Consider the following 21,833-nt stretch of genomic DNA (forward strand, 5'->3'; position numbering starts at 1 on the left):
CAGTAAAGGTGCTGGAACAAATTATTTTACGCTTCTCGAGAGCTGGTAGCAGTTTATTTTCTACCCAATCTCGGAGGCTCAATCTTTTTCGCAGCGATACGCCAAACTGGCAGCGTCGGTTCCTTGAAACAAAACATTGTTACAATATTTTGAATATCATTGTTTTTATCAGCAATGTTGACTAAAGAACTGTCTAAGATTTTTAGTCGTTATATTCCACAGAAACCTTCTACTTCTTTTTTCATCAACTTCCAGCAAACAACCAAACAACAAACTAACTGCTCGAAGTATATACAAACTAACCAATTATTTCTACCCTTCTCAACAGGTGCCTCAGGAGGTGAAAGCTGGCCTCGGTAACGGTGGCTCCAGCGATTAATATTTGCTGGACTACTTCAGCGACATTGACCCAGCGTCAAGTTTTATGTAAAAGTTTCTTCCTACTTCTTCAAGCAACTCGTAGCACAGCACAGAAGCAGCATGATCTGAAGCTGCTCCAAAAGTAGGCATTTATTAGCAGCAGCGTGACTCCACCGTTTGATGCAGACGGGGCCGCCTTATACTTAGTGTTTTCTCTACGTTTCACTCCAATAAACCGTAGCAAAAACTGTTGGTGCTGCTTCCAATAGCCTCCAGGAGACAACAACAATACAGACATCTTGTTGAACATCATCATAACGAATCACTTCAGTAGGAACAAACTTTAGACAGTAAACTTGTAGCTGGTGGTCGCGTAGTAGTGCTACCAATAGTGAAGAAGAGAGCTTTCTGATTAAATTATAGGATACCACAGGAAAAAAACACAAAACTGTTCACTCTTTTCCTGACAGTATGCGAGTGGAATGAAATCCGGAAAAAAATATGGTTGTGACTAATTTCCGATAGGGCGAAGAAGAGTGCTGGTTGCAGTTTAGCGTTTAATAAATGCAATATCTAGATATTTAGAAAGAAGTATTAACAACTGTGTTAGTGAGAGCGAAATGCGACCATTAGGTGCTTAATTTTTTGGCAATGCTTCACGAACTGATTTCGGTTTCATCTTTTTGTACTTACTCCATTGTTAATGGAGTAAGTAAAATTAATTAGACAATAAATTTTGCCGTTTCTATGATTTCTAGTAGGTATTTGCTTTAATTCAAACTGTTTAGTGTGGAAAAAATCGATGATTCTGTAAACAATGCAAAATCAAATGCAGAATCAATTCAGAATTTTACAATCAAAAGCCTGAAAGGCTAAAACATTTGCCGAGAACCAACATGTACATCAGTCATCATGACTGAAGAAGCAGAAAATTAATAGATTTATTGCAATCGCGCACCCCAATTTTTGCGCTGCAAAACCTCGTTAAAGGTTCCATGATTTATTATTAGAATAAATTCCATCCTAATTTCATCCCCCAAATGAGTTCATCACACGAGAACGAAATGAAAATTTGATTTCATGAAAAACCGTATTCGTTGCGCAACCATCGCATTAAACGAGAACGAAGCTAACATAACCGAAAGTAATATCTTAAAATATTAAAACAAGGAAAACAATCAGCCAAGACAATATTCTCTTCTCCATCCCTGGGCACCATGCGCGTAATGACTCAACCGAGGCTAACCATTGGGACCTGGAAGCTCATCTATTCTTCTGAGTCGTTAATTTTCATATTCGTTTCCAGCCAGCAAGCACCGATAGATGCCCACGGTAGAGTCCGTGTAGTTACGTCTAATTAACGCTGTTATTTTTTCAAATCCGTTTCGGTCGACTACAGCCACGTCCTCCGGTGCGGTGAGGTGCGAAAGTCGGGTTAGTGTTTTCTCGCCTGTGCCCGTTAATTCGAGGTGTGATAAAGTCATTTAAAAAGGGTGCATTCATTCGGCCTTCGGGCTGGCCAACGCAAGCAAACGGAGCTCTGGAACTGTGAAGCGATATCCTAGTGGGTAATGCGTACAGCTTTGCTCTATCAGCAAACTAGGCTTCTAAGGTTGATTCTGCGAAAAGCCATAAAAGGGTGGTCGGGGAATTATTCGTTGTGGGAATGTTAATTTGGTTAGGTCATTTCTGTACATTTCGGCTTTTGATTTTGATTTTCCCATCGAGCAACATACAAGGCTCATTTTAATTTAAAAAAAATACTACAAAAAATTGTTATTAAAGTTTCGAAGCACATTTCAAGACACTTTAGTTCTAATGGTAAATGAAACCAAACATTTTGCATGGTTTTGGTAACCTTTTTTGTCTTAAAGAGTCTTTTAGTTTTTAAACAAATTCCAAATTATTTATGCAATGCTATCGAACTTGCGTGGAGCTTTAGTCAGAGCCAAAAAAATTCAATCGCTAGAATGCTTTCTATCTTTCAACTCATTCCCGAATCGAATTTTAAAGATCGTTCAGGAAAGAGAGCCTTGTATCAAATCAAATCAAGATTACAGATAACATGATACGACAGTTTTTTTCTTTGTCCTAGCTCTTTTTTCAACTTTTAATGGGTTTTCACATGAAACATCCCCTTATCACTTGATTGAAAATGTGGAGCTGACCTTGTATCTGTTTTCCGGAGTGAAACAATTTTTTTTTTCAATCAGTATTGATTTAAAAACGCTTATGGATGTCTAGTACCACAGATTCCTTCCATGATTTTTAAAACATTGCATTGAACAGTAACACTTTTAAAGAGCATACTGTTGAAAAGAAAACTTACGTTACTACACACTTAATTTACCTCGGTTGAATGCCTAACACAAATTCGGTTGAGTTGTACCGCATAGTCAGAAAACCATTTTGTCGTAAATAAACAACATAAGCCAGGTTGTTTTACTTACTTTACTTTTACTTGCATACCGACAGATCTTAGAGATCCTACGCCGAATCAAGAATACGCCTTCATAAAACTCGGTCTTCCGCTACTCCTCTCCAGTCGCCCCTTACACCCGTAGCTTGGGCATCTTCGTCCACAGCACACGTCCAATTCTGGCGGAGTCTGCCTCTATGTCATCGGTCTCTATCCGGGTCTCTGCTAAACATAACCTTTTACGGTAACTCAGTGCTACGTTGCCAGTTCACTGTAACCTGCCGTGTTTAATCAACTTGACAATATCAGCGAGTTTGTATACTTCGTACAGCTCGTGACTCAAGGACCTGCGTCACACCGCATTATCTAGATTACCACCGAGTATTGACCGCAAGATTAAACGCTCGAAGACCTCAATTGCTCGCTGATCACCCTCCTTCCACGTCCACGATTCATGTCCGTAGAGCGCCGCCCGGAGTATCAGCGGCATGTATAGCGCAAATTTCATGCAGATGTGTAGGTTGCGGGACCTCAGCTGGCTACGCAATCCGTAATAATCCCTACTGGCTGCAGCAATTCGTCTCTTCATCTCGCTCTACTTCGAAAGTATTCCCATCCATCATCACCGCAGCACCAATGTCCGTAGGTGTACCACGCTCTCTGCCTGCCTCCATGTACTTCGTTTTAGCAGTATTCATGGTAACTCCAATTCTCAGCTCCACAATTAATACCGACCATATCCACGTTGTCCGCAAAACATAGAAGCATCAGAGACTTATGATCTATTAACTCTTCTGCATAATCTGCCACAAGTCGGTGCGTTTCACTGAATCGTACACCGCCTTTTGAAGTCTCTAAACAGATAATATGTCTTCAAGTTGTGCTCTCGATATTTGTCGAGAATCTGTTGAGGTGAACATCTGATTCGTTGTAGGTCGTCCGGCTCGAAAACCGCACAGGTATTCAGCAACGAAGGCTTCCTGCAACGGCCTTTGTCTATGAAACAGATTTCGGGAGAGAATGTTATATGCGAAATTGAGGAGGGCTATGCCATGATATGCTACAATCGAGCCTGTATCTCTTCCTATAGGTAGGGCATTTGAGTCCTTCCAACCGGTTCGTAGGTAGGATTTCCTTAAATCATACCCTCAGGATAATCTAGTGAACTGCAGTATACAGCCGTTCGCTCTCGATTTTGGTGCTTCCCAGCGGCGTTGTGGTTCTTCAGCTCTTCGCAAGCTTTTATCACCTCGTCCTATATCCTCTCCTATTTCTCTTCTGCTTTCCTCGACGAGCCTCTTTACTTCCTCAACACTACTTCACCTGGCCACCTGCGATTTATCGGTTATCAGGTCCCCTCCCTGTCATTACACATAGCAGAAACCATCGGGTGGTGCCTGGTGTGCGAGGTGAAGCTTCTTTTGGCAGCCAAGCTTCAAGCACCGATTGAAAACAGGTGCTACAAAAGCAAATGAGCGGTGGCTCAAGTGCTTGAGCTCGAGGTCAAATGTGTTATCAAAGCCGGGGGCTCATCCGCCGTCAATCTTGCCTACTCTGGGACCAAACTGTTCGAATTGCTGACCATGGCAACACCCTCAGAAACAGCCAGCTCGAAAGGGCTGACGATGTTTAACCCCAAATTGTGTGACGACACGAACTGCTGCCCCAGCGCGTTCGCCTTTTCAACAGGTATTATGAGTAATTTACCCTCCCCGGACGGAACAAGCGGAGGAATGGGTTTTGGTCTCTTTTCTGGCCAAACTCGCGGTTTCGCAAATCTTGAATGCGTCCTGGATAACCTAGGTCAGACGGATGCTCATGGTCTTTTTGGATCGGTCACCAGTTCGTTGGTACTGGCGCCGACAGATGCTGCGCAACCTTATGATGTGTTTAGTGGTGCTGTCGATATGGTGGGTGGTACTCACCTGAGTTTGCTGTACAGGGACCGCCGAGTCACGTGCGACGGCAATCACACTCTGGAAGGTGTCCAACGCCTGGTCGATCTCCGCAGTAGTTTTCAAGGGATGTTAGATGTTAATGTTCTTATCGACGATGCGCTGGAACCAGACCCAATCGGCGCGATGATAGTCTCGCCTAGGATGACTGGGCACCATTTCTGCAGTGGCACCCAAGGTCAGCACCACCGGATAGTGGTTCGACGATAGCTTCTCGAACACCACTGGGAGCTCAGAAATGGCCATGTTGGTCAGGAAAATATCCAGGACAGAGTGGAAGGACACTCCGGTTCCAAGATGTTGTAGTACCCGGTCTCAAGGTCTTCCGCCAGGATGATGCAATTCCGGTTTTGTCTTCGGTTGCCCCACATCTCGTGTCGAGCGGTAAAGTCTCCAGCAATGATGTACTTCGCCCGCCGCCGAGTAAGCTTGGCCAAATCTATTCGTAGTTGAGCAGCGGTACCGTCTCGGGTGATGGTTTGCTTGGGACAGTACGCTGCGATGATGATGATTGGGCCAAGCGAGGTTTCGACTTCAACTCCGATGGCTTCGATAGTCTTAAGCTGGAAACTCGGCAGCAGGCGACGTTTGGCGTTGCTCCTTATAGCGATAGCAACTCCTCCACCCCCGGCTTTGATCCCTCCAATCGCACCAGCTGAAAGCCCGGAAGGAAGCCGTTAACAGACTTCAGATGAGTCTCCATAATGACGGTAATATAGACCTCCTTCTCGCCAAGGAAATCGAGAAGCACGACGTGTTTGTTCCTCAGAGAACAAGCATTCCAATTCGAAATAACGAAGGGCTAATGGTTCATCGTTGGAGATTAGGGCGACGGTTGCAGCAAGCTGCTGACTGCGGGTTTCATATTTACCCTGAATTCTGAATGCAGCGGAGATGATTTCTACCAGGTCCTCCGTTGATTGTGGAGGGTCGTTTTTAGTAGAACCAGCGAACGTCCCAGAGGTAACGCCAGTATGACAATCCGAGAGTCGGGGTGGGTTCTTGGTTTGAGAGAGCAGCAGCGGCGGCAAGAGCGCAGAAAATTTTGCAGCAGGGGTGCTACATTTTGGATGGCTGCTATCCAGGAGCGGAAGCGGTTCCAGCACGAGGACCACATGCCTGGTCCGGATCGGTGGAAATTGATCAGGTGTGTAAGCCGGGGGAGGCTTTCGTTGACGTCCGTTCTGGTTGGCTGTTGAGGCTGCCTTGACACGATGGTTTTGGCCACAGTTCGCTTTTTTTTTGCCATCAGATTGAAGGCAGGTAAAAGAGCAATGCTCCCCAGCCCACTTGTCATAGCGCGGAATCATTTTGCAGTTTCGTGTACCATGGCCGAACATTGGGTAACGTCACGGTGTTCGATACGGTTCCCACTGGATGATGGTGTAAAACAGATGTTTGATGTCACACAGTGCACAGATAGTCGTGCTTCTCTTAGTGAAGTGTACTAAGAACAGCTCATCACGGTAAAGGTCGTCCTTGACGGTTTGGGATAGGCGATTCATCGGGAACACTGTTTCTGGTTTAAAACCAAGCTGCTCAAGCTCGGACTTCACTGTCGACGTGGCCAAAGCTCGACACTTCACTTGGTGGAAACCATCGGTCGACTGCTCCACGCAGTCACTGTCGGTTATATCGCCTTAATGAACAGGAAGGGGCGGCTTGATGCCAGCCATGGAAGTACCCTTGGCGAGATCAAGAAGACAGTCCAAGTACTCGACGGGAAATCCAACGCAAAAAGAAAACTTGCAGAATAAAATACGCTAGCAGAGAATGAACTGATTGATGATTTTTGATGATGATGATGATGAACTTCTCGTGCTGTTTCGTGCATCTTATGTACGTTTTCCTCGATATAAGATGAAGAAGTAGGAGAATATTCAGCCTTTCGTTGCGATTTGGTGCCTTCTGAAGTTTACACGTGTGTAGTCCTTCACGTTTTTTCGCATCTTGAACGAAAATTCTATTCAAATGCACTTTTAAGGTTTCTCTTGAAAGCTTGAACTATCCGCTTGTGATCGATTACAATATATGGAGATCCATTTTGGCCACTTTTTTCTTTTCGGTCGTGCTGATTGCAATTAGATTTCGTACACCCCTTATCGGCATTATCTGTCGTTGATCCTAAATACGCTCTAACGGAATTCTAACGCTCTAACGGCTGTCGTTTGTTGTTTGTTTACCGCGCACGACGAAAAAATACCACGATGTCGTAGTAAAGTGCTTTCGCGGCACGCAGGTTAAGAGTTCGTATTCCCTGATGAGAAACTACTTGTTTTGCAACCGCCGCACAATGTCCAAAATGATCGTATGTGGGCGCCGACGTTGGCCAGCATCCCCTCGTCCCACATAGACAGCCCGAGGTTCCAAAGCTCACGCTGGTGTTTATCGAGAACAACGGGAGAATCAACGCCACGCACCGAAGTTTTAAAGAAGGTTGTGGCCCGGCACAGCGGGACCTCCCCGGGAAAGATTACTATGTCTTTCAACAGAACGGCACCCCGGCCCACATGGCTAATATCCTCCAAGCGTGGTTTCGCGAGAATTCATCTGATTTTCTCGATAAGACTTTGTGGCTCCCCAGCTCCCGGACCCTTTGTCCGTTAGACTTCAATGAATGGTCGTAAATGCTAGCCAAGCAATACGAACAGAAAAAAATAGCACCTATTAGAGATGCTTAGAAACCGATGGACCAGGTGCGTACCGCGTAATTCTTTTGAGAACCCTCTAAAGCTCGTCTTGCAGCACAAAGAAGGGTGGCAACTTTGGTAATTTTTATTCAAAGCTGCACGATTTGTGGTTAGAGTTTCAAGTATTTCGCATGAGACAAATTGGTCATCAGTAAAGTTTTGTTCAAATCACAAACTTTCTTGAATTTAAAACAGTTTCTGTACTTTTGCATCTAGTTTTTATGAATATTTCAATTATTAGATGAATTGGTTCATGGCAATAGCTCTTTGGTTTTTTAAAACGTTTGTTTAATCATTAAAAGAACTACTACACATTGTTGACATCGAATTGTGATATCTCTATTGTCTTAATAACAACATGTCCCCGACCGAATGCCCCGAAAGAGCTTCGCTTTTGCGTGATTTTAAGCTTGCGATTGAAATATATCCACAAGTCGTTTTTTCTGCAGAAAATTCTACGAGAACAAACATAACATCATCTTCACAACCCGCTTTGGGAAGGAATAACCATTTGTAGCGGAAACGCAAGTACAAACGACAAACACTTCAACGAACATAAATTTCCCTACAGCATCAAAAGAGACACGTTTGCACCGATTATTCGAGCCACGTTCGTAGCACGCAATCAACTGAAAGCGGAAGCACACGTGTCAAAGGGCGATATTTCATACTCAGCTGTGTGTAATGCCGCAATTTTCCTCAAATGCTCAACCAGCTTGTAGATGTCCGCAACTGCAACAGTCAACAGCATCTGGGAAGCTAGTAAACTGACGCTACGTGCGACAAAAAAAAGTCATTTTCCGACCAAAATCGAAATCGTTTGGCAGACGTGCGGTTTTCGATCACAGTTCATAATAGCATCGGGACAGGCGAGAAAAAAAATTACCACAAAGTGAGAGGATCTCAATTACCTCGCAAATTGGGCTCCTATAACTGTTTTACGACTCTAATATAAATCATTTTACAATGCTTTGGTTTCATACTGCCAAACTTGCTTTTTTTCTAGTTGGTCTCGGAATAAGATGCAAGTCTAACAAGCCAATCTTCGTATGTTAGAGTCTCGGCTGTAAGAGTACGTTATAGTCAGTAGAATCGTAGCGCAGTTCTCCTGTACACTACTAACGGTTGGCTGTTAGTCTGTTTCGAATAAACAGAAAACCAGTTTCCGAAGATTGAAACGAAGAAGCTGGGTTTTACTTCTTTCTTGATTTCATAAAACAGAAAATATAGTATCGTTTCTGCTCCAAACCCATTTCTAATATAAAAGATTGTTGGGTAAAATCCATTACGTTACGTTTGACACTCTGCAGGTTTCTTTTTCTATTGACAATGAAAATACTAAATGAAAATACCTACATTTTTTTGTGTTTCATGCGCATCAACGTTTGAATTTAATTGTTTGCTACACCATGCGTTACTCCAAACGTCAACAATAGCCCGTTTTAGGGTAATGACGAGGGTAATGACAAAAGTTGTTAATTCAATCCTTGATAATTACCCTTTTTTATACGTATATCTTAGCAATGCTTGCTCATCCTAACACGAATTTGCAAAAGTAGTTTTACAAGTAATGACCAAAATTTATTCCAAATTATTGCATATAACTGGCGTCTGACACTAATAGTGAGTAAAAATAATTACCATTCGACAGTCCTTTCACATACACCATATCAAACTGATATCGCGGTAGAGGTGAACACTTGCCAATACAATAAATCAATCGATCGCAGAAAAAAATTACCAGTCACAAGTGAACCAATATCGCTAGGGTGAGAAACACAGATCAAAATAAACTAAATTTACCGAAATTACAGTTGAAAAATTTATCACGGTATTATCTGTGAATAAAGAGTTCAAGAGTTTAAATACACAGTTTAAGGTAGCGTTTAAAGTTACGAAAAGTAGAATAACTTAATTAAGGGGTCCAAAACAAATTCTAGCTGAAGATTGACTTAGGAACAACTGATACCAAATTTCTCTAAATGTCGTTGCCGAAAATAAACGTTGTGGCCATGTAGCAGTATTTATTTATTCGATGTTTGTAGCTCGAGTGATAAGTGTGTGTTTTTGATGTTGAACTAAAAGCAAAGTTCTATCTAGATATAATAATAAACAGTGATATTAGCTGGAGCAAAAGCACTTGTACACTATCATCCACTCAGCCTTTCAAGGTTTTAAGAGTGCAACTCATCATCACGATGTTTCAAGTCCTGGTTGCCAACTGTGATCAACGTTATCGAACATTTATTTAAAATTTTGTGTTCCTCCAATTTGATGCCAGTATACTAAGAGTATAGATTTCCATCCAATCCAAGGACTAAAACATACATGTATAGTATTTATAGATTGTTTAAAAGTATGAATTCGTTCAATATATGGTTTGCACCATTGCAATTTTAAATCAACTACTTTATCCTACATAAAACAAATTAACCATAATGATGCGTAAAATCCACTTCATAACAAACATGCAGCATACAAATAGGCAGAAGCTATGACAGAATTATTCTAAAGCAACAGATGGGAAGTGTGGTCAAAGTTATGCACCACGTACACTTCACTGAGGGAATGTGAATGATTATGCTTTTCTAGGTGCGTTTCCAATGCATCGTAACATTTCGTCATGAAAGCTCACCGTACAATTTTTTGGAAAGCAACCTAATAAGCATAAGCATACATTTTCCCTTTTGTTCGTTTAGTGATTAGGCTAGGAAAATAGGATCTATTTTGAAAGTCAAACATAAAGTCAATGAGACAAAGAACAAAGAGTTTTCATCTTTAGCTAAGAAAATATCACCTAGCAATAACAGGCGAGAGTTGATGACAACTCTTCACATACTGTAATGCCTTCACTTACAAAGCGAATGATCTACTAAGTGTGTAGAAGTTGAATGCTGAAAATAACGGCATGTTTCAATTCTTAGTATCGTAAACATAACGTGTAAGTCAGTTGAACCCGCTGTAGAAAATTCTAATAATCTAAAGAGACACTATCACCTGAACAGTGAAACACACATCATTAAACTATAAGTATCAAAGATATTCGAACGAATCTCGAATCGAATATACGATGAATGAAATATGAAGAACAAAATCAAAAGTGCATTGCCATTGCATCTAATCAGAAATAGTATTGAAATCCAATGTAAAAAAAACTCTAATACAAAAACAAGCGATCAAAAGCATAAAAAGTTTACCAAAGCGCGAAAATTCGTGGTATTTACACTGTATAATATCATTTAACTTCATATGATTAGCATACGAAATTTGAACAGTTCAATAAAATAAATTTTAATCCGAACCATTTTTTCTGTTTTTTTTTCTCTGTTCATACTCCTACAGTTTGTATCTGCATCGATACAAACTGGAAGTAACCGATTAAAACGGTTAGAATTCATGCCATCAACTCCCTAATAACAAGCAGACACTAAGCTCGCACAAAACGTGAAGAGTAAGAAATAAATTGCAAATGCTCATTTAAATACGATTGCGTCCACGAACAGGGCAGCCAACATTCGACTCTATCCGCTAATGAATAAGTTACTGACCGATCGTGCTAGTATGAAGCTGTCCGATGATGGTTAGTGCATTCTTCCGCATCAAAACGGTCGTTCAAACTTTAGTAATTCAATAAGCGATGTTTAGCTTCACGCCGTTGGGCCGTTCAGGTATGAGAGAAACCCTGCCATAAGTCGGTCAAAATGATCTCTCAAAAGGGTTGCTCTGACGGAATGAAAACATCGAACAAATTTGACAAAAGCCGATGCCTTACGCGCTGACGGTGTTCACAAACGCTATCAGTTTATTAGGTAACTGAGCTATGTTCGTTGAAACTGGACCACGTTGAAGTTATAAGAAAACGATTCAAGTTATGTTTGTTTGAAGGCCATGTTGATTAGAAAAAGAAACTGCATTTGGATATTTTTTTTTTTTGCTGAACGTCAAATGACCTTTCGTTTTTCGTCAAAACTTAGCTAACCAAAATTGTTCCCACACTTGAATTTCTTTATGGAATTACCCAAACCAACATATTGTTGGAAAGGGGAAAATAGGATTTATTTTGCAAATCTTTAAGTTGTTGGTCGTCATATTGAATATTTTTTCAGAAAGGTCAAGTTTTGGACACCTACCTACCTTATAGAAAGAGGATAAAACGTATATTCCATCTCATACATGGTTATTTTTAAATAATTCTTGTATATATAATTTTTCCTACTTCCCGACAAACAATTTTGTTGATTTCAGCTTGTAAAGTTGCTATTAAACGGATTTCGGCTGAACTGCAACTTAATAAGCTGTCATGTAACACAATCGTTCGTTGGTTCGTAATAACAAATGCTTTGTTGAGAATGTTTCATTAATGAGTCAAAAAGTCTACAAATCAAGTTCGAATCAAGTAACTTCTCATTGAATAGCCCCATGGATCTTGATTTGTGCAACTCGAAATTGTAAAACAACGAAACTAATTCAAATTTCCCAACAGTTCAGTTTGCGAACAAGCATCACGAATAAACGGATTTATATTATTATTGCGCTTTTTGGTTGGCAATCTATAAAAATAAGGTTTTATTCTATTTGCATTGAAACACGTTCACACGAAAAGTTGACTAATTAAAAAAAATTTATTATTTTTTATTATTTAATTTATTTATTTATAAAAAAAGAGACTAATTCAAAAAAATTTATCGCAGGCAGCATATTTATTATTGTGCCTTATAGGTAGTTATTTACGATGCTTTTAATTGACTTGAGTGTGGCTAATTCAAGAATTGCGTTGGTTTTTGCTATTGATAGTAAACTCACGTGTATAGTATAGTACTGAGACTTATTATCTGCTTCATTTGAAAGCAAGTAATCGTCCCTAAAAGGACAGTTGGGTTATTTTTTTACAAAGCTGAGAACCAATCAATCAATGCCTTTTTTCGGTTTTCGTTGAAGGCAGAACAGTCTGGAGAACATTTCCCTTTGCAATTAGTGATGCCAGACAAAAGCTCGTTCAGTTTCTCGTCATTGCAAATTGCCGCTTGCAGGATGATTCTCGTTCTGTTATCTCTAGAAGCGTTCCCTAACAATTCCAACACAGCTTCAGGATTGGCTGTGCGTCTTTTTTCACGGTAGGAACGTAATCACGAGAAACACGAAGAATAAATGTGAAATCGTGCCGATTTTAAAATATACACCAGAATCGCGCGAAAGTCAGTGGACGGATGAACGATGATGTGATGGAATAAACTCGTGCGATTATTTTCAATACCTACGGAGAGGATTAACGCGACAAGTGGGCGGAGCCACGCACACGGTAGTAGAAGAAAGTAAACAAAAAGTTAAGGTGCGCTGCGCGTTGTTTTTCAGGGATAAAGACGAACGCTGCGCTGGAAGTGCATTAGTTTTCTATTAACTGTTCAACCGTCAACAAACTCGTCATTAAGATAGCATCGAGGATACAAAACGGGCCATGGACAAGCGGTAGAACAGCCAAGTTTAACGTCTCGTACTATTGCTTCATTTAAGTACTACATCTACTACAGTGGCAGCGTAAGAGCATGTGCTCATAGCGAAACAGATGAAGCGTGTCATTAGATGAAGGCCGATCAGTGACCGTATATGCGTGTTGAGAATGAAATGCAAATTTTTCAACTACAGCTTAAAATGTGTAAGCACCGACCAACGATGAACCCGATGCAGAGAAGGAGGAGTTTTATGAGCTCCTGGAAAAGACGTATGATGAGTGCCCAGGACCCGACATCAAGATCGTAATCAGGGATGCAAATGTGCAGGTCGGGCAGGGGAACTTCTTCCGGCCCGTGATTAATAGAGAAAGCCTCCACCCTTCTACAAACGACAACGGCCTGAAGCTTGTCAATTTCGCTGCCGCCAGAGGTATGGCAATCTGTAGCACTTATTCTGCACGCCGGAATATACGTAAGCACACCTGGAGCCACCCAAATGGAGAGGCCTGCTCTCAGATCGACCATGTTCTGATTGGCATTTTTCAGACGTTACAGAAGTGAGGTCTTACCAAACTTGTTCACTCGGATCATTATCTCGTGTTAAAATCCATGACGACAAGGAGTATAGAGTTGAACATCCAGCGGCTGTCAACTGGAGAAGTGGCTACAGAGTACCTGCGGATGGTTGATGACCGGATCGAGGATCAAGTTGGAGGTAGCCTGAATGAACAGTTTAGGCATATCCACAGCGGGAGAAGTGTACATCTGCGACAGCCACGTCCAATGAGTGGTTTGACGTTGAGTGCCAGCGAGCGACGGATGAAAAGAACCGCGCCAGACTTCACATGTTAGCCACGGCTGTGACTCGTCAGAGCGTAGGAAGGTAACGGGAAGCTGAAGCTGCTGAAAAAAGACTTCATCGCTGGAAGAAACGACAACATTGGGAGCGTATTCTTACTAAGGCGGAAGGTTGCTTCTCAAGGCACGATGCGAGACGCTTCTACAAGAAGATTAATGGAATCAGGAACCGAAACGTGTCAGCCCCTGTCATGTTCAACGATAGGGAAGGGAACCTGATTACCGATAGAACGGAGATGGCCAGACGTTGGAAGGAACACTTTAGTGTGCTGTTGAATGGTGAAGAAAACAGCGTAGTCGATAGGAGCAGGATGGTGATTAAGGATGATTGCAAATCTGTGGACCCACCATCCATGGACGAGGTTAAGAAAGCAGTGAGAGGGCTGAAGAATTGCAAGGCAGCTGGTAAGGACGGCATTTTAGCCGAACTTTTTAAAGTCGGGAGCGAACAGCTGGATTGTGCTTTATACCGGATCATGCTGAGAGTGTGGTCTGATGAAGAATTACCCTCGGACTGGTTGGAGGGTCTCATACGTCCGATCTACAAGAAAGGCTACCGCCTGGACTGTAGTAATTATCGGGGCACAACCCTTCTCAACACCGTTTACAAACTTCTCTCCCGTATTCTGTTCCATAAACTGAGGCCTTTGTCGGAGACCTTTGGTGGCGATTACCAATGTGGTTATCGAGGGGGACGCTCCACTACGAACCAAATGTTCACCCTGCGACAGATCCTCGATAAATTTCGAAGATTCAACTTGCAGACTCACCATTGACTTTAGGGCAGCGTACGATACAGTTAAGAGAAATGAGTTATGGCGAATTATGCTCGAACATGGTTTCCCAACAAAACTGATTAGGCTGATACGTACCACCCTTGAAAGCTCTACATCTGTGTCAGGATAGCCGGTGAGATATCGGACTCCTTCGAGAGATGGTTTGAAGCAGGAAGACGGGCTGTCAAACTTATTGTTCAACATCGCATTGGAGGGTGTTATACGGAGGGCTGGCGTGCCAAGAAGCAAAGAACCATCATTACGAAGTCTCACACGTTTCAAGGTTTTGCGGACGACATCGACATCATTGGTATCAACCGTAGAGCAGTGGAAGAGGCCTTCCTACCTCTCAGGAGGGAAGCTAAGAGAATGAGACTCATCTTCAACTCTGCCAAAACGAAATACATGGTGGCTGGTAGAGAGCGTGGTAGTCCGACGGATGTTGGTGCTGAGGTGGTGTTAGATGGGGAAACTTTTGAAGTAGTCGACAAATTTATTTACCTGGGTGTGACATGTGACAACGAAGTTAGCCGTGAGATGAAAAGGCGGATAGCAGGTGCAAACAGGGCCTTCTACGGATTACGTATCCAGCTTAGGTTCCGTAGTCTGCAAACCCGTACTAAATGTGCACTCTACAAAACACTAGTTCTTCCCATGGCCCTCTACGGCCATGAAGCATGAACGATTGAAGAGGGTGATCAGCGAGCTTTTAGTGTTTTTAGGCGTAGGATTTTGCGTTCAATTCTTGGCGGCAAACTAGAAAATGGTGTTTGGCGCAGACGCATGAACCATGAAGTTTACCAAATCGGCGGATATAATTAAGCGGATAAAACACGGCATGTTGCAGTGGGCTGGGCATGCAGCTATAATGTCGGAAGAACGACTAGCGAAGACTATATTCAGCAGTAAATCCCAACAGAGGCCGTCGACTTCGAGGTAGGCCCCGCACTCGTTGGATGTGTGCTGTCGACGAGGATGCCCGTGAAAAAGATGTTAGAGGAGATTCGAGGATAGCAGCCCAAGACCGAGTGACATGGTGACGCATTCTGGATTCAGCATTGGATCAATAATCGGTCTGTCGCCGTAGAAGTAGAGTAAGTACTATTGCTGTTACCAGGAGAGCTATATTGTTAATTATTACATCAAATCGCATCACGAAAAAAAGCTGCAGAAAAATACTCATTGGGTATTTTATCTTGAAAATTTGGGTATAAGTAGTTTAGAGTGTATTGTTTACACTATATTTTTATCTCTATCAGTTTTAAGAAATTTAGAGAAAATGGCGCCACCCGAAAAGGAACGTCGCGAATTGATGTGGCGCAAGAACCTGAAAAATCCTCAACTCTATTGTCTGGACATCAGAAAACAGCTCGGAAATGTGCAGTCAACGGCGAACCGTGTGATTAAGCGTTACTACAAAATGAGCATTGAAAAGAAAGAGAAATGATGTCAGAATAGATGTTCTATTAGTGATCAGGATCACAAGCGGAATCCCAATGCTTCGGTCAGGGATATGGCCAAAAAGTTGAACGTGTTCAAGTCTTTCGGTCAAGAAGTCAAGGAGCGAGAGTGACTAAAGATATAAGGAGTGCAGGAGGATCCAAATCGTGACAAACGGCAAAATACGAAAGAAAAGTCATGGGCCCGAAAACTTTACAACCAGATGCCGACAAAGCATCATTGTCTCATCAAAAATGGTAAGACTTATATCAAGGCGGACTTCCGACAGCACAATTTAATGTTCCAGAGCAAGTAAGAAAGCAGAAACTTTCAAAGTTTGCCAAGAAAATACATGATTCGGCAAAGGATCTGCTCATGTGGCAAACGGAGTGCGCCGTTCGTTACCGGGACTTCAAACGGGAAGATCTATCTTAAGGAGAGTATACAGAAGCGTCTGCTTCCTCTGAAGCAACATGAGGGCCCAACGATCTTCTTTAAATCTAGCTTTGTGCCAAAAAAAAGCGACACCGTTGGCTTCATACCACTCCAAGACATATAGGCTTGGAGTGGTATGAAGCCAACGGTGTCGCTTTTGAACCCAAGAATATTAACCGTGACCGTGAGATGCGTACCCGAAGCTCTTATGATCTCGTTTAAAATCTACTACTTACTAGGGTTTGCAATTCCGGGAACGATTTCCCGAGAAAAACCTTTCCCCGGGACAACCGAATCCCGGGAACTGAAATATTAATTTCCAGGATCCCGAGGTTCCCGAGTTCCTAGAAAAATTTCACAAGATTTTTTTAAGTTTTCTATACAATAGTTCAATAAAACTAAATACTCTATCAAAACACGAAACTGACGTCGTCAAAGTGTCTAGCAGCACTAAAGTGGGCATTATACGGAGCAATTATTTGCTTGAAATGATGGTCAATATTTGCCTGTCAAATTATTTGTCATTATTCAGTAAACGAAAATTTAGGCAAATTTTTGCTTCATCTAATGTTGTTTTTTGCTGGTTAGTTCACTACTGATCGAATAGCTTGCTTGAAATGATGGTCAATATTTGCCTGTCAAATTATTTGTCATTATTCAGTAAACGAAAATTTAGGCAAATTTTTGCTTCATCTAATGTTGTTTTTGCTGGTGTTAGTTCACTACTGATCGAATAGCTTGCTTGATGTTTTTTTATTCATTAATAAAAATTATTAAAAATTCAAAAACTGTGAATTGATAAAAAAAATTTAATTCGTTAATCAAATAAATCATTTAATAAAACAAATTGCAGGTCAATTACAAAGGCATTGAAACGCTTCAAACTGTCTTATTTTGTGTTATATTGAACTGATTATTCAGTATTCTATCTTTTACTTTCGTGTTTGTCTGTCACAGAAAAAATCCGAAAGACGAAATAACACTCCAGTTAATCAATCAAAATTCTTACACGGAATCCTACTCTCTAATTAATGATGATTCCAACTCTAACAAAGGGTTTAAAATATTGTTCAGCCAATGACAACTAGATTTTCTACGGAGTTTTTTATTTTTGAAAATAAATCGTAGCAAATATATTTGATAAAAATGAGCGCTTTACTACCGTTGAAGCAAACAAAGTTTTTAGCAGTCCGTACCAAATATAGCGAATATTTGCTTCGTCTAATGCCTAACTAACGCTTTGCTCTCTTTTCAACAAACTAAGAGCATTGGGCATTTAAGTTAAGTTAAGTTAAGAATCGGTGAAGAGGAGATATTGTGAAAATCAAACGCCAGCGGTGATTCAGCAGACTTTAGCAAAGTTTTACAGAAGGAAAATAAATTATTTGGGCTTAACGGAAAATGCAATGAAGCAATTGTTCAACGACATAAAGATCTTGAAATGTCCTCTTCTGCAAATATTTGCAGCAAAACTGAGTCGCGAATTTCTGATCTATACTTGAATGTTTTGTTTGTTTTTTTTTTTTTTCAATTCGTTTTTCATGCGAATTGATAATGAAATTCTAGCCTTATAAACTTTATTTGAAATCTCATGGTGATATAATGATATTTTTCCCCGTTTCCCGGGAAATCGATTCCCGAGAATATTGCAAACCCTACTAATTACTATTTTATGACGCCAAACAAAATGACAGCTTTATGAGGCTGTCGCGTATAAATAAAACCGAAACTGCCAACACCATCTACGAATCCGGTAAATTCTCGGGCTATCCTCATTAAATGCTGCTGTTGCACCAAAATTCACAGAAATGGTTACAAAGCTAAAATCTTTTCTCTTTTTTCAGTCTGAGCTTTAGACTTTATTTCGCTTTTGCCGACCAGTGTTAATTTCGAAAGAGGTAACTGAATTTTGTTTTTTTTTTAAACAACGTAAAAAATGTGCATAATCATAAAAATTTGGCATAGAATGGAAAGATTGGGAAAATAAAACAAACGCTTACATTTTACCATGTACGATGAGCTGGACCGGACTTGACGGACGTTCTGCAATATTGGGACTTTCTCCATATCCTGCTTCTATCCGCCCTCTTTGAACACATACTTTTAGGCTGACAACCAAGGCCAAAGTAGACACAAATATTGGAGCATATTAAAACCTTAGAAAAAGCAATCAGCGTATCAAACTATTTGTGTTCATATAGACATTAGGCTGTCCCAAAAAAAATCGATGTTGAAAATGTCAAGCCCTAAATTGAAATATAATGTTATTTATAGCATTTTTGTAGAGCATTTCGACTTTCTAAAAGGTCGTTTTCAGGTTGCCCAAACGTGATTTATGAAAAATGACTTTTTCATGCTACAAAACCACTCTTTTGCATTTTTTTTTTTTCAAATCTTTTCGATTCCTAAATTTTTCCATATATTTTTTTATTTTTTTGGGGTTGTTTTTGAATATTTTGCCTGGTTTGGTTCAGCATCGCATTTGACTCACAGAGCCCACTGAACATCACAAAAAAGTGAATTTTCCTTATAATTTTCAGATAAAACCCTTCAAACCACATATAAAAAAATTTTTTGATCTAGAACTGAAATTTTTACTGCAAAGCGGAATATAAGACAAAAATTCACATGAAAAAAAATCCTTGATATCTTATCGGGGGTCTGAGATATCGGCATTTTTACATGTGATAGAAAACTATGCATTTTGTCGAAAATGCCACTAAAGCTCTTTTTTTTTTTTTAAGGGGGGATTTGTTAGTAGCTTAAGTATTTATGATAAATATTAGTAAATAATGAGTATGTGTGTCCAATCACAAATGGTGACTTCTCAACACTGTTAGAAATTTGTAATTTTAATTGTTAGGATTTGTTTGCTTTCGCAATTAGGACTTATCATTCGTAGGGATTTAAACCTACTTGTCAGAAAAGGGGAAGTAAACTTACAACTAACTTAATTGCTAACTTATTGGCTATAAAGAGAGCTTATCGTAGCAATTGAGGATTGCAACGATTTTTGTCGAAAATTGTTAATAATTTTATTTGACATAGCTTCTAATGGTTCAACACCAGTAAGTCTATGTAGTTCGAGTGTACCAAACCAAGGAGGACGCTTCAAAATCATTTTCAGAATTTTATTCTGAATCCTTTGGAGCGTTTTCTTCCTTGTTGAACAGCAACTTGACCAGATTGGTACAGCATAAAGCATTGCTGGTCTAAAAATTTGTTTGTAAATCAAAAGTTTGTTCTTTAAACAAAGTTTAGAATTCCTGTTAATGAGAGGATATAAACATCTCGTATATTTGATGCACTTGGCTTGTATACTCTCAATGTGCTCTTTGAAAATAAGTTTTTTATCATAAATTAGTCCCAAGTACTTAACCTTGTCGGACCAACTTAAAATAACCCCATTCATCTTGACAACGTGATTATTGTTTGGCTTGAGGAAAGAAGCCCTAGGCTTATGCGGAAAAATTATCATTTGAGTTTTAGAAGCATTGGGAGAGATTTTCCACTTTTGCAAGTAGGAAGAAAAAATATCTAAACTTTTCTGCAATCGACTGCATATGACACGAAGACTTTTTCCTTTTACGGAAATGCTTGTGTCATCGCAGAACAATGACTTTGTGCATCCTGGAGGCAAATCCGGAAGATCTGAAGTGAATATGTTGTACAGGACTGGACCCAAGACTGAACCTTGAGGTACACCTGCTCTGACAGGAAATCTATCAGATTTTGAATTCTGGTAGACAACCTGCAGAGTTCGATCAGTAAGATAATTTTTTTTAAATTTTGATAAGGAAAATTGGAAAATTAAAAGTTTGCAATTTCGCAATCAAACCTTTATTCCAAACACTGTCGAATGCTTTTTCTATGTCTAAAAGAGCAGCTCCAGTGGAATAACCTTCAGATTTGTTAGCTCGTATCATATTAGTAACTCTGAGCAATTGATGAGTTGTGGAATGCCCATGGCGAAATCCAAACTGTTCATTTGCAAAAATTGAATTTTCGTTGATGTGTGACATCATTCTGTTAAGAATAATTCTCTCAAACAGTTTACTTATTGAAGAAAGCAAACTGATTGGTCGATAACTTGAAACTTCAGCTGGGTTCTTATCCGGTTTTAAAATGGGAGTAATTTTTGCATTTTTCCATAATTTGGGAAAATATGCAATTTTGAAGCAGCAATTGAAAATTTTCACTAAAAATTCCATTGTGCTCTCAGGGAGATGTTTGATTAGTATATTAAAGATTCCATCGTCACCAGGTGCTTTCATATTTTTGAAATTTTTAATAATTGATTTAATCTCATTCAAGTTAGTTTCAATTATTTCTGCAGGTAAAAAATTCTGGGAAGAAATTAAATCAAATTGACGTGTGACTTCATTTTCAATTGGACTCACAAAATTCAAATTTGAGTTATGAACACTCTCAAACTGCTGAGCAAGTCTTTGAGCCTTTTGTTCATTGGATACAAGAAAACGTTCACCATCTTTTAAAACTGGAATAGGCTTTGAAGGTTTCTTAAGAATCTTCGACAGCTTCCAAAATGGTTTTGAATATGGTTTCAATTTTTCAACTTTAGTCTCAAAATTTTGATTTCTCAGAAGAGTAAATCTATGTTTAATCTCTTTCTGTAAATCTTTATAAATAGTTTTAAAAACAGGGTCACGAGAACGTTGATATTGACGTCTGCGGACATTTTTCAAACGAATTAGAAGTTGAAGATTTTCGTCAATTATTGATGAATCAAATTTCACTTGAGCCTTTGGAACAGAATAATTCCTGGCATCAACAATTGCACATTTTAATGCTTCCAAAGCGGAATCAATATTCACTTCGTTTTGCAAATCAAGCTCATTATTGAAATTTCTCTCAATATGAGTTTTGTATCTTTCCCAATTAGCCTTGTTATAATTAAAAACAGAGCTCATAGGGTTTAAAACTGATTCATGTGATAAAGAAAAAGTTATTGGAAGATGGTCAGAATCAGAGTCAGCATGTGTGATCAAATCACTACATACATGACTTTGATCTGTTAGCACCAAATCAATTGTTGAAGGGTTTCTTACAGAAGAAAAGCATGTAGGACTATTCGGAGACAAAATAGAATAGTATCCTGAAGAACAATCATTGAATAAAATTTTGCCATTGGAATTACTTCGAGAATTATTCCATGAACGATGTTTAGCGTTAAAATCGCCGATTATGAAAAATTTCGAACGATTTCTGGTGAGTTTTTGTAAATCACCTTTAAAATAATTTTTGAGCTCGCGTGTGCATTGAAATGGTAAATATGCTGCGGCAATAAATAAAATCCCAAGTTCAGTTTGAACTTCAATTCCCAAAGTTTCAATAACTTTCGTCTCAAGATGGGGAAGAGCACGATGTTTGATTCGGCGATGAATAACAATTGCAACTCCACCACCGGAACCCTGAATCCTATCATATCT

General features: G+C 40.0%; 1 protein-coding gene across 7 annotated transcripts in view; it reads left to right on the top strand.

Annotated features, from left to right (window-relative positions):
- The window catches only part of LOC129730320 (prolyl endopeptidase FAP), a 343,985-nt gene extending 333,260 nt beyond the window's left edge, over positions 1–10,725 (top strand). For all 7 annotated transcript variants that reach the window (XM_055689577.1, XM_055689578.1, XM_055689579.1 and 4 more), the window contains one exon: positions 329–10,725. In XM_055689577.1, the coding sequence (XP_055545552.1) occupies positions 329–379 (51 nt within the window). In that variant the 3' untranslated portion in view covers positions 380–10,725. The remainder of the gene's footprint in view (positions 1–328) is intronic.
- Positions 10,726–21,833: the final 11,108 nt, after the last annotated feature.

Source organism: Wyeomyia smithii, chromosome 3 (genome assembly GCF_029784165.1).
Source record: "Wyeomyia smithii strain HCP4-BCI-WySm-NY-G18 chromosome 3, ASM2978416v1, whole genome shotgun sequence".
Classification (NCBI taxonomy): domain Eukaryota; kingdom Metazoa; phylum Arthropoda; class Insecta; order Diptera; family Culicidae; genus Wyeomyia; species Wyeomyia smithii.